At 39.2% G+C, this 14,460-nt stretch overlaps 1 protein-coding gene across 1 annotated transcript in view; it reads right to left on the reverse strand.

Moving 5' to 3' along the window:
* Nucleotides 1-4,905: 4,905 nt before the first annotated feature.
* The window catches only part of LOC101628384 (alpha-fetoprotein-like), a 35,645-nt gene continuing 26,090 nt past the window's right edge, over nt 4,906-14,460 (reverse strand). The window contains 2 exon segments of the mRNA XM_012724013.1: nt 4,906-4,950; nt 7,292-7,424. Coding sequence (XP_012579467.1) covers nt 4,906-4,950; nt 7,292-7,424 — 178 coding nt within the window.

The following is a 14,460-nucleotide window of genomic DNA, read 5'->3' on the forward strand; positions in this document are numbered from 1 at the left end:
AACCTTTTACATTAGAATGTTATGGGGTTTTAGAATTTTCCAACGAAATTTAATTAAAGGAGTAAATTACACAATGCACATTGAAATAATACAAAGTATCTCAAAGTATTTATTAACCATGAAATGTTTTCCAATGTGTGTATGCTAATAAATGTACATACACACTCACAAATAAACATGTTAAATGTGATAGTAGAATTATGGGTTAGTCATGTTTTATCCTATGATTATTAAATATTCTAAATGAACATGTCAGTTTTTAAATCAGGAAACAGAAAAATTTTGATTTAAAAGTTACAAGCAAAAATGTCAGTCCATGCAAGCACTGAATTCTACTATACAAAAACTTTTTAAAATGATATACTATTATCACTTCTGTTAAAGTTTCAAAATATACCCATGAAGTCTTTGGCATTCCTCCATTAAAATGGTGGAGTCCAATCTCTCTCACCTTGCAAGTGGACTGGACATTAATTACTCTACTCAAATGAATAGAATAAAGCAGAAATGGCAGCATATGAATTTGGAAACTAGGTCATAAAAGTACCATGACATTTTCCTTATGCTTTCTCTTGGCTCCCTGGCCTGGGAGACCCAACTGCCATTGCTGAGTAGCCCCAGGGAAAAGTCTACAAGGCAGGAACAGAATCAAAGAGAAGACTCTGAAAACCCAGCTAAATCGTTCCTGCATTTTTGTGCTTTGCATACTATGTGAGATAAGTGTTTGTTATGGCATGCTGCTAAATTATAGTATAGTTTGTTATGTAGGCATAGATAACTAATACAATTTCTGAGCAAATATGTTCTCTTTAGAGTCATCTTTGTATAGCACAGAGCTATAAACTTTTGTCAAAAACCATTTATCTTTGTTTTGGTGGTCTAAATATTTCACTACCAGTTAAATTAGTTCCATTGTAGATGATATGTTATACTTATTAATGGTAGGGGGACTGTAACTTTCATCTTTGTGTTTTGCTGTATTTAATATTGTGTCTATGTGCAATGTGTGTAATGAAAATCAGTTGAATAACGGATTGAATTAATGAATGAATGATAAAGTAATATGTAAAATTATCTGAAATATTTTAATTTTGTAGATGTATAGATTATGCAAATCTGATCCAGTGCTGATGAAATGTAGACTCTTTTCCATATGGTGTTCCCTAATAGGAGAGTACAGTTTATTATCTGTTAGGTGTGTGAAATATTTAATTATGTTACTACAGAATTTTGTTTAGAGTTGTTGGCAATTTTCAGGAACAGCAGGAGTAAGAGGGCCATCTGCAAGGCAGCTGATAAAGTAGAAAAGATGGCAAGAATAACTATTTTCTTGATATCTTCTTGCAAAAAGAAAGAGAGGAATAAGATAACATTAGGGCAATGTCCTCCAATTGCTTCCATTTGTCTTCTAAATAAATACTAGCTATTAGACAGTAAAATTCGAAATTGTCAATATCTGATCTACAAAAGCAATAATTTTAAATTGTTCAAGCTAGTAGCTTTTACCATTTGCCAAGCACTATTTAAAATTTTACATCTATTAACTCAATGTTCACTGAAGAAATTATTTTTTCAACCCATTTTTCTCAGTGAGGATAACAAGCCATGGAGAGGATGGGAGATTTGTTAAGGTCATTACTAGATGAGTCAGGTAGGATTTGAACCTATGACTCCAGGATCCCTGCCCCTAGCCACCATAGTCTTTGGTCTCACCCTCAACAACACTCCTTCAATCTGACTTTCCTTATGTGCCCTCATTTGTAAAGTATGAGTGATGGGCTACCTCTTAGATGGCTGTGGCGGTCATAGAAATAATAATTGTGCAGGTGGATACTTTGCAAGAAGTGTGACAAACATTAGCTATTAAACCTGAAGTCCAATATGTTCCCACCCACGAGTGGAGCCTTGTTCATCACTAAGCCCTACAGCCCACAGCTACGTCGTTCTTCTCTTGAAGTCAACCAAGTTGCATCACTCCCTACCACACTCTGTAGAAACCTTGCCCATTTTCTTGTTTTTGGCCAGGGCACTATTTTCATGAGTCTTCCTGGTCTCTGTGACAATGTGTGATCTCAAACTCTAGCACATATCAGTTCTACTCTTGTGACAGTAGAAATCTGAAAGTTGGCTTTATTATAATTTTTAAGTAGTCATATCATATAAATTCACCTGTGATCTAGTCTTAACTTTTATTTTACTCCCTACAGCACCTCACGTAGTATATTGAGTGCAAGAGATACCTAACTAAGGTTTCTTGCCCTCATGTCACCATGCTGCATACTATATTCCCATGACTTATCTTATTATCCCAAATCTGTAATTTTTGGCCACTTCCACCATTTTTGTTTGCCTCCTTCCCACTTCTACCCTTATTATCCTTTCCTCTGGCAGCATCCAACCTGTTTTCTAATTCTGTGAATTTGGCTTTGGTTGTTTTTTCTTTTTTGGATTGCACATAAATGAGATCATATTGTATTTGTCTTTCTGGAAATGTTTGAAATTCACCAGATATATTATTTCTACACATGTAACTCAAAGAAATAGAGGCCAAACTCAGAGGTGGTGGGTGGTAACAGTATCTTTGGTGTTGGCTATGAATAAACTCTCTCATAAATTTCTCTTCTATTAAACCATAAATGTACTTCATTGCAGTATTATTTCAGTTCAGTATTATTTCTTTGGGAGAATTATTTCTTTTTTTCTGTTGTATTAAAGCATAATTTGATAAATCAAAGTGTAAGACATTGAAAGTATACAACATGGTTTGAAATATGTATAGATTTTGAAAGAATTGTCTCATGTTAACTAAGATATAATTTGGTATCTATTTTTATTTTACATTTAACATTTTTATTTTAATTATGATTTAAATTGATTAATATTGACTGATAACTCTGTATGTGATTTAGAGGTATAGGTTCAATCTCTTTAAATGATGTTTCCACACCAAAACCACAGATCACCCATCATCTTCAACCAAAGTCACTGGACTCCCTCCTTCCTTTCCTCTCTGCTTTCCTGATCCCCTCTAACTTTCTCAATTTTGCAATCAGATTTTGAGGATTTGCTTTTTTTGTGTTTGTTTGTTTTGTTTTTATCCATTGTTTTGTTTCTCTGTATTGTACATATGCATGAAACAATCTGGAATTATTCTTAGACATGAAATTGTTTTAGATATTGTAGTTTTGTTTTATTTTTTTTTCCCTAGCAGTTTGGTTTGGATCTATAAACTAAAGAGAAATCTATATTCATTTAGAAATTCTTTTAAAAATTCCAATGTAGGAAAGACATGGAAACAGCCCAAATGCCCAAGAGTAGATGACTGGATTAGTAAGATGTGGTACATATACACAATGGAATATTACTCAGCAACCAAAAAAATAAACATATGCCTTTTGCAGCAACATGGATGGAGCTGAAAGACCATGCTTAGTGAAATAAGGCAGAAAGAAAAGGAAAAATACCGGATGGTTCTGCTCATAGTAGGAGTATAACAGACCAGGCGAGAAAATAATGATAATAATGAACAGCTATATACCAGAGACATTTTATGGGGGTGGAGTGGGGAATGGGATCAAAAACAGTGGGGGGAGGGAAATGCACTGGACTATGGTGATGGCACTTAGGTGATTTGGTGATGGGAAGCCCACGGAGATTACAACTGAGATAGAAAAATGCACAAAATGATGTAAAAAATATATATTATTAAAAAAAAAACCTAATGTATAGGAATGTTTTGAAATCACTGAAGATAGGAAAATTAAAATCAAGTAAAGAATATTGCAGTAAGAATTACATGCTCACCAGATTTCTCTAATCAAAATTATTCAGTAAGCACTAAGCTATTATTACTACTTGCTTTTACATATCTATTGCATAAAAATATCTGAAAATAGAAAACTAAGTCCAAATGATGAGTTCATCGTGTCATTTATGCCAGGATGTCCCAAGAAAAGACTTACATATCATCACTGAAAGCCCAAATTAAGATAAAGCTATTGGAAACCCATGGTTCCATGGTCATTATCAAATATTTAGATAAAGATTAAAGGAAAAACTGTGAAGTTATTATAGAGCATATTTCATTCAAAAATAATTTTTAGTACAGTATAAAGAAATGGAGCCTGAGGTGTCTTTTTCACCGTGGAAATGTTAAAGAGCACCCAGTGTGAACCGGGCCACCTGTCTGTGGGGGCCTCACCCACGTGCTAAAAATGCAATTATACTGCAGGCACACACAAAAGGGTCAGAATGGATTTACAAAAGGGGAAAAGAAAAGGAAACAACAATGGAATATCTTACCAGCTAGCTGACTTGGAGCTCTGGTAACAAACTAATTGAAAGTCCATAGTCATGCGGTCTGGAGAGCTGTTTCCTAAGCGAGAGAGCAAGAGACACAATGGCGCCCTATGTATCCCCCCCAATGTCCCAGAATTCCTTCTTAGCTCTACCCTTGCGTCCTCACAGCTCTCTCCCTGGTACTGCTGGGAGTTGTAGTTTCCAGTCACTGAAGTAGGTGGTAGAGTCCAGAAAGCTGGAGTAGGGGGTGGAGTCCACAAGCCTCTGCAGAGTTCCTTTAGGACACCCTTCCCCTTAACAGAAACAGCCAGTTTCCAGCTAGTTACGGCAGAGCATTACATCAACCTGGGCCTTGGTAAGGCTTCTGTTTTTGCTTCTAAAAAGGAAAAAGTTTGGAGGATGAAGATGGGGGGAGAAACTGAATTGAAATGAGTTGTACAATAAGATTACAATAAGATTTCTCTGGTAGTGTTCTCGAGTCACATTGTGAGAAGCTGAAACGTTTTGTTGATTCTTATTTTCAGTGCTAGACATGTGTTTCATAATGCTTGGAAAATAGGATGAGGATCTCAGCAAAAATCCAATATTGACACTTCCTGTGATCATTTAACCTCCCAAAAGAGAATGGCACTTTTCAATCAGTTTGGACCCCTAGGAGAAAAAGCAAAGTATATCTGTGAGAAAAATATGGAAAAACACTCAGCTGCTATAGTAAATCTTCAAGATTTTCCTGCAGTATGCCTGAAATGGCGCTAATGTTCCAGATCCCAGAGTTTCCCACAGGACTACTACCTTAACTTAAGGACTTAATTAACTGCAAAGTTTCTCCCATTTCCATGATCCCAGATGGAAATAAGTTTTAAAAATTTCTTCCTTCTCACAAAGAATGTGAGAGACTCTGCTGCAGGATCTAAAAACAAGCCATCAGGAGCAAAGTTTCCTTGAATTTTAAAACTGAGGTAGCTAATACCTTGCTAGTCACCACATAGGTTCATAAACTCAAGATAAACAAAACCACTAAAATAAAAGCATATCTCCACCTGCTGATTCATATACGGTGCTAGAGTTCTACATAAATTTCAGTAATTTTCCCCAATTTTTATTTGTATTATCTTCATTCAAATAAAGATTATTTGTGAAAGCCCAAATGGTAAAAGTAAAAACTTCTTAGGTAAATGGGGCTAGAACCCTAGAAGTCTACAGCTCAGGTATATATACACAAGCACACACACACACACACACACACACACAAAGGGGTAGATGACTTGCTCTCCTAACAGCCCATAGGGTCCTGTGGAAAGTGCTGAGAATTCTCAATGTAGTCCTTCCTCCCACCCTCAAACAGTACCATAACTAATCCATCTAACAAGACTAGAATCTATTGGGTTCATTTTTTTTAATACCTCTGTAGTGTCAGGTATTACACTTACCCTTCTTAGTAATGAATGATTTTTCAGTCACTCTTCATGGGGAATTTTCCCATAGACTTAGCCTCAAGACTTAATGTTTAATTTTGTCCATTTTTCTCTGAACATTATAGTAAGAGAAATCTTATTTCCCTACTTTAGTCCTCCCTGACCTCATTTATCTTATTTTTTTAAAGATTTATTTTATTTATTTATGCACACAAGAGCTGGGGTGTAGGCCAGAGGTGTGTGGTGGAGGAGCGCGAGGGTGAGAGGATTCACCAGAGACAGAGTGGGGAGCAGAACAGGTGATCTACTGAAAAACACTGCTGAGGGAGCAGTGGGCGGGCCAGGAGAGGTCTGCAGGCCATGTGGGAACAGGCCAGCAGGGATTGAACTCGTGCTGCAGTGGCTGTGGATTCCTTCATAGTACTGAAACTCAACCCCTTGTGCTACCAGGGAGGCCCTAATGATTATTCATCTTCATAAACATACAAGAGAGAATTTCTGTGGGCAGAATTTTTTCCTTGACCCTGCCGATGTTCACAATTCATGTTGAAATGTGAGATGCCTCTTCTTTGAATGATCCAAATTTGCCCCATATGGCTGAGTTCCTCATTTTATCCCTTCTGTAGAAGAAATAACAAGGAGCCAGTTCTGAGCCACAATGGCCTCAATGAACTCCAGGCCTGACGCTTGTATTGACTCCATTCCCATCTCTGTGCTGAAGAAGTTCAGGCAGTGAGGACAACTCCTATAATGCTATAATGAAAAGCTTGTGCAAGTAGTATTCATACTCAGGAACAAGACTGTGGGAAGAAAACTCCCTTAGGAATTCACAAGCACAGTCTCCTTAGCAAACTTGCGTAGATACAGAGTGGTACACAGGCTGGGGCATGTTTTCTAGATGCTTTACAAAAAGTCAAAAGGTAAATTAAATAGGCTCCATATAGGTGATTATTTTCTTTTTTTTAGCAGCTAGTCTGGGAGTTAGCAAATTTCTGCGAATAGCCAAACAGTAAATATTTGGGGCTTTGCCGTTCCTAGGGTCTCTATCACACCGCTCAATCCTGCTGCTACTGCTTCTAGTTCCACTGTGGTAGCCAGAGAAAGCAGGCTGAGACAGTTTGTCAATAAATGTGTGTGGTCTGGAGTCAGTAAAACCTTATTTACATAAACAGGAGGTGAAGCAGATGTAACCTGAGGCCTGTTGTTTGCCTCCCTATGACTAAACTAGAGATAAATTACTTTTAACATAAACATATGTACAGGTTAGCTGAATAGGTAGAAAGGAGCCACTGAAGGTAATTAATGTATTCATGAAAATTGTTACCTGTGAAAACAGTTCTCAGGGCCACTGCAAACTGGGCCCCAGTCCTAACCAGACCCAGCGGGTTTGGCTATGAAGGCGGCCTTTGTTTTATTTTTAGCCACCCTTGCATTCCTCTGTTCAGACACTATTACCTACAACGTCTGAGTTCATGACAGGGATAGCAAAAGGGGTTTTCTTATAACAATCCTCCATTATTATGCTTACTTTAGTAAATCCTATGAGTGCTAAGAGACGACATAGGAACTAGAAATACCTCTTCTTGGAAACACATTCCGCTTCTCTTGGCTTCGCAACACCGCTCCACCAGGTGAGTAAAATCCTCAACAATTGGCTGGAATTGCATCTCTGTTGCCTGTGGCCTCTGTTTCACAAGGTTGCTGAGGAGTCTGAATCAGGAAGGAGCAGCACAAATATCAGCGAGTTCTGGGTTTTATCAGACCAGTGTGTGTAAACCCTCTTCTCTATGTAGGTCTTTTCTCCTCTGCCCGCCCATTCGTAAGTATAAAAACCCTGACAACTCCCTGATGTTTTTACAACTCCCAACTCATTTTTCATGTTTATTCAGCATACTTTTTTCAAGTACACCTGTAGGGTAAGTGAAGTGGTCAGGCTTCACGCCAATGACCTCTATGGCTATCACCTGCAACCTTGAGTGCAGAAGGCGCTTGGGAGTGTGGATGCAGGGCACTCAGGCCAGATGATGGAGCCCTGGAGCGTGGAATGGACAGGTAAGTGGGTGCAGCTGAGCCTGGAGGCTGGGCATCAGACACGACAAAAATAGCTACAGCAGGACAGCTACGAGGGGGCGGGTGACTACAGAGAGGCAAGACCACTGGATGATGCCAGAAAGACCCAAAGGAACGTGGACAAGTTCCCTGGGAGCTGGGAGGCTGCCAGCTTCCTCTGACCCCCACAGATAGAAAACCTGCCCTGTGCTTGCTGGCTAAACAACACCCTTTCAATACAAGTGTTACACTACACTTAATTATATCTATGTAACTATTACCAATGTAAACATTTTTTCTGCTATTTTCATTGCACTGGATGTTAAATAGGTTATATACTGAACTAAATAGTTTTATTATGAACAGAACTCATTCTAAACATTTTCCAAATAAACATGACAAGTATAACACAGCTGATAGCTGATGTTTCCAGATGTATTATTTTTTTTACAGATAAAACCAGTGAAATATTTGGAAACTTCAATGGCTTGAAAGTCATCCCAGATTTCCCTCACAGAACATTTACCACAAAACTATATAAACGTGGCATTTCAAATACTTGACTGTTCAAACTTGCAGCCTAGGTTCTGTCTTTTTATTTAAGTAAATAGTATTTGCTTTAAGCCAAAGAGATGTAATCACACACAAAAAAGAAAGAAAATGTATTTTACTATTCCCCCAAAACCCTAACTTACTGTTCATTTTCAAATTTATATTGATAATACCTACCAGCCTTACTTATACCTTGAATAGATATAAAGGGAAATATCCCAAAGCTCTAAGTAGCCCTTTCAATAAAAATCTAAACCAAACATCCAGCAATTATTTTAGATACTGACTATTTATACCCAGCCCTGTTTGCCTGGGCTGGGCTGCCCAGGGTTGGGCTCAGTTTGTGTCTGTGGCCATCAGCTGGAGATGATGGAGGAAAGCTATCAGCCAAGTGGAACCAGGCACACTGTTGTCTGAGTCATTTTGCCCAGCTGACATGTCCATCTCTTTTCCCAGCTGTGTCACTGCGGGCAGCTGGCTAACTCAAGGTGACACACCCAGTCCCTGGGTCCTAAATGAGATGCCTCTCATCTCTTGCTGCCCTATTAACCACCAACAGCAAAGAACCCTACTTGAGTGTGGCATTAGTTCAGGCCAGACAGTCATAAGTGAGGTCACCCACCTACAGTGAGGGCAGACACAAGGTGCACAGTCAGAGACAAGGGAGGAACAAGTGGGAAATGCTGCTCTTTGTAGCTCCCAAGGACTAGCCTCCTCAAGTGATGCCCACAGATCTACAAAAACAGCCACATGAGAGCCCGCCCTGGCAGTGCAGCTGGTTAAAGCACAGCACTAAGAAGCAAAAGCAACTTCCGTATGAGTTCGATCCCAGCCCTGGAGGTTACCTACATGGCGCGGCGATGCAGACCTTGCCCCAACCACCCACTGCTCCCCTCAGCAGTGTACCTCATCAGTTGGCCTGTTCTGCTCCCCACTGTGTCTCTGGTGAATCTTCTCACTGCCCCTGCACCTCTAGACTGTACCCCAGTTCTGTATGCATAACTAAATAAATCTCGAAAAAAAAAAAAAAACCACATAACTGCATTGTGCCAACCTCATCTGAACATTAAAATGAGCATCTGGTTTCACATGGTGACTCATTGGACAGTCTTTGTGAAGTTCCCTTCCAGATCCTCTGTCTCCCACTACTATGCCCTCCACCACGATCACACCTCCTACCCTATCTTGAGACAGGCAAACTGAAACAACAGCAATAACTAACACTCATAGGGGAGTACAAGTCAGTGATTTCTTCTCAAAAACTATCAATGCCACAATGAAGAGGCTGGTTTGAAGAGAGCAGTCTGTGTTCTAGCAAGACAAAGCCAAAAGAAACTACACCATTTTAATTAAATCCATATTTGCCCCTAATTCATGTCCTAGCAATCTAGGCAAAATGAGATAAGGAAGAGTTGTGTACAAAAATATTCATTGTGACAATGCATGACAGTTACAAATTAAAAGCTGGGCCCTCCCTGGTGGCAGAGCAGGTTGAAACACGGCACTGCCAAGCTCGCTTCAGTGCCAGTTCGATCCCAGCCCTAGAGGTGACCACATGGCACAGCAGACCACTCCTGACCTGCCCGCTGCTCCCCTCAGCAGTGTACCTCATCACTTGGCCTGTTCTCCTCCCCGCTCTGTCTCTAGTGAATCCTCTTGCCACCCCTGCACCTCTGACCTGCACCCCATTTCTGTATGCATAAATAAATCTTTTTTAAAAAGAAGAAATTAAAAGCTATCTTCATGTCCAACAATAGAAAACTGTTAAATCCATTAGGGTACTTATATTGTGAGATGTTAAAGAGCCATTTATATTTTGTTTTAAAGAATAATTAGTGATAAATATGCATAAATTATAATTTATTCAAACTATAATAAAAATAATGGCAATAGTTTATATCTTTGGATTATAATGAGGCTATGTTCCAAGCATGTACTGATAATTTTTTTAAAGATTTATTATTTATGCATACAGAACTGGGTACAGGCCAGCGGAACAGGGGCAGTGAGAGGCTTCACCAGAGACAGAGTGGGGAGCAGAACAGACCGACTGATGAAATACACTGCTGAGGGGAGCAGCAGGCAAGACAGGCGAGGTCTGCTGTGCCATGTGGATCACCTCCCAGCCAGGGATCGAACTTGTGCTGAAATGGCTTTAGCTTCTTAGTGTTGTGTTTTAACCCACTGTGCCACCAGGAAGGGCCCACGTGTGCTGATAATTTAGATTATCCTGTGTAGTTCCTTCTGGCAGCGCCTTAGAAAAGCTGTGTCATCTCCATTTGACATTTGTAACAGTGAGTTCAGACCTTGGAGATAATATATAAGTCCTTGGGGAACATATTACAAACCAGGGAGGAGAGCCTCCCTCCCAGAGTATGGAAACTACTTCTGAAAACTCATCCCAAGACTAGAAGTCAGTCTCCCAGACTTCCACTCAGTAAAAAAGGGTTGGTCAGTGGAAGACGGGGGTCATCTCTTATCCAACTGAGCCTCCATTGGATTCATTTCTGAGTCATATAAATCTTCAAGAAAATAGTGTAGGAGTATTTTCATGAAGGAATTGCAAACCATTCAAAGGCACCAGCTGAGCTTCTGGAACACCTTCTATATGTATTTAATCCTGGAAGTTGGGGGGAGGGTATTACTTTCTTCTCAAAACAAAGCAGAGAGAAGCTGGATCATTTCAAGGAACCAAGCAGTTCCTGAGCGGGAGACAGTGGTAGCAGGAGGGCCTCTTCTGTGACACTGGAATGTCGCCAGCAAGCACATGCCTGGAGAATTCTTGGGGGTGGGTGAGGTGAAGAGAGTTTCATAAGCTCTTCTCTGAGGTTTCCTGGGGATAATTGCTGGAACTGAAATTTTGTGTAAGCAAGTAGTAGCACGAATGTGCAAAACTTGCATTATCAGAATTAGAACCATAAAAAGATAGAGAGTGATTGTGGGAGTGTAATTCCAGCTACCTTTCTGTATTTTCTAAATATTCTGTAATGTTATTTTAATAGTAGACTAAATCAGTATTTTAAAAATAAATAGAATAGTATAAGCATTATTTTTTTTCTTGCCAACTACTTTACACGTATCCAATCTTCCAAGTAAACCTAAACTTGATCTCACTTGGAAAAAAAAAATGTTACTGTTATTGGAGGGGAAGATGGCCTAAGAGGAGGTTCATTTCTTCGCTCCCAGGATGATAATCTAAAGTAGTTCAGGGAAGCCCTAGCCCTAGACTCAGCAGATTCTGTGACTTGGGTCAAAACTAGTGCATCTTGGGGATTTGGAGACCAAATGCTACAAAGACAAAAGACAAATGGAAGAAACGGACCTCTATTCAACTAAAGGTCAGAAAAGAGAGGTGCTTGGAGACCCCCAGGCTGAAACCTTAGTTCAAGTTCCTGTTCCATGATAGGGCTGTTTTAGGGAGGGGAGAGCTGCTTGATGTGGAAGATTACTCCTAATTGTGGGAGATACATGCAAAGTGATGGGATGAGCCGGGTGAGTGGTTTCCCAGGGAGGAAGACAATATTCACCAAGCACAGGCCTGCCCCCAAGCCCTTTGGAACTGGAGCTGACACTGTAAAGCTGCACTGAAAGACTGGTCTGTAGACTGTAAAGACCTACAGGTCTGGAGGCCCCGAAAGGGATATCAGTAGTACCATAGGCATCAGCCACCCCTACACACCACTTTCACTAGTGATGGGGACCCCCCTTTACCCCTCCTCCAACCCATACCTGTTACAATTAGTATGACTGACAAACAGTGCCATCTACTGGAAAACTGGAAGTGCTGCACCTTAGAATACAACTACAAAACAACTTAGAAAGCTACAAATGGGGAGGCAGAAAAACACAACAGAGGCACCTGAGTCCTCAAAAGAATAATTCACTACAGGGAGAGAGAAAATCTCTAGAGGTCAACTTCAAAGACATGGAAGATCTTCCCCCCAATCTGATTCAAAGTTCAAAATTCCAATGGAAGAATTGTAGAGTTTCTCAAACTCCAAATAGTGAATGTTTTCCTGATTATAAAGGGAAATAGTGAGGTATTGCACTCCCAGTCGTCACACAATACTACAAAGCCATTATAATAAAAAACAGTGTGGTATTGGGACAAAATCAGATACTCAGACCAATGGAATCAACTTAAAAGCCCAGAAATAAAACCACACATATCTATGACAAGGGAGCAAAGAATAGCCTCTTCAATAAAAGGTGTTGGGAAAACTGGACTGCCATTGCAAAAGAATGAAATTAGACTACTCTCTCTTCCTATATACAAAAATCAACTCAAAATGGATAAAAGACTTGAATTTAAGACCTGTGGTAGACAAAGTACTCCATGAGATAAACCTCAGAAACGTTTTTAAGGATTCATCTCCAGAAGCAAGGAGAGACACATCAAACTGAAAATTTTCTGTGCAGCATAAAAGACAGTAATCGAAAGAAGAGTCATCCTTCTAAATGGGAGTAAATATTTGCACAGCATAATACAGATAAGGGACTGATATTACATCTACAAAGAGTTTACACAACTCAACAAAAACAAATAAGCAACACAATCACAAAATGAACATAAGATATAAAAAGACACTTCTCCAAGAAAAGAAATGCAAGAAAAGTTGTATGAAAAAAATGTTCAATATCTCTAATTGTCAGGGAAATGCAAATCAAACCACAGTGAGACTCCACTTTATACCAGTTTAAGAAACTAGCAATAACAAATGCTGGAAGTAATGTGGAAATAAGAAACCCTCTTACATTGTTGGTGGTAAAGCAAAATGTTCCAGTTACTCTGGAAAGCTTTGTGGAGGTTCCTCAAAACCCTAAAAATGGATCTGCCACATGATCCAGTGATTCCATTCCTAGGAATCTTCCCAAGTAACAGAAAAACATGAATTCAAAAGGAAACTTGCACTCCTATGCTTATGGCAGCTCTATTTACAATATGAAAGATATGGAAACAACCCAAATGTTCCAAAACAGACAAATGGATCAAAAAGCCTGTGGTATAAATACAAAATGGAATATTACTCTGTAATCAAAAAAGATAAGCTCATGCCATTTACAGCAAATAGATGAAGCTAGAAGCTGGATTATGCTCAGTAAAATGAGTCAAAAGGAAAAACAAAAGTATCAAGTGGTTTCACTTATGTGCAGAATATAGAGAAACCCAACAAAAGGTCAAGAAAAGGACAAAACTTGCAAACTGACCATAGACCTGGGAGGGAGGAATCAAAACAGTGGAGACAAGAGCACAGGAAAATGGTGATGGCACACAGGTTATACGGTGGTGGGAGAACCATGGGGACTGCCCCTGACGGGAAAAAACAAACACTACAAAAATGAATAATGCTGCAAAAAAAATACAAATAAATAGTAAATAAATTTTGTAAACTATTCAGGGGGGGGGGAAGAAATGAAAGAAAAGTTGAATTCTACCAAGTCTTTAAATATGCACAGACTTAGGGGATTCAGCAGTGCAAAGGATTGAAGGTACTATAACAAGGGGATAGAGTTTGCTGCTAATTCACGCAAAATCTAGACTTATTTTTTCTTCTAGCAGCATCAAAAGGACTATAAAAAGAAAATTTGAAAACCTATGTTGTAACATTTTTATGAGGAAAGCATGGTAGAATCATTTACATAATACTGATATCATACATACATAATACTAAAAAGGCTGAGTACAGTGGCTGGAACTCTGAGGGCACTTAATAAATTGTGGTAAAGGTAAGAATTTTAATTGCTAATAATAATAGCACATTTTGCTTCCAATTCAAAGTATTGGTTGCTGTGAACCATGGACTTCCTCCTCCCTGACTTCTACAGTAAATGGCATAGCTTTTCTCTTCTTTATTCAATTATTCACTTAGCAAATAATTGTTAAGCATCTCTACAGTTCCCTCTGAGGATCCAAGTTTTAGATTTGATAATAACAAGGAAACCTTAAGAGGTCAGAAGGTGTTTCATATGTACCTTCCTATTAACTCATTTACAAGTTGTGGGATTCCAGATACCTTGTTTGCATGACCTATCTTTTAGTTTTAAATGAGGTAATAGGGAAGTACATGGAAAACACCTTCTTACCCAGAGAGACCAAGAGGGCAGCTAATCAAGGCTGTTGAGTCTCCAGAAGCTCAGTCAGCAA

Source organism: Condylura cristata, unplaced genomic scaffold (assembly GCF_000260355.1).
Source record: "Condylura cristata isolate star-nosed mole 26May11 unplaced genomic scaffold, ConCri1.0 scaffold00012, whole genome shotgun sequence".
NCBI classification, from domain to species: domain Eukaryota; kingdom Metazoa; phylum Chordata; class Mammalia; order Eulipotyphla; family Talpidae; genus Condylura; species Condylura cristata.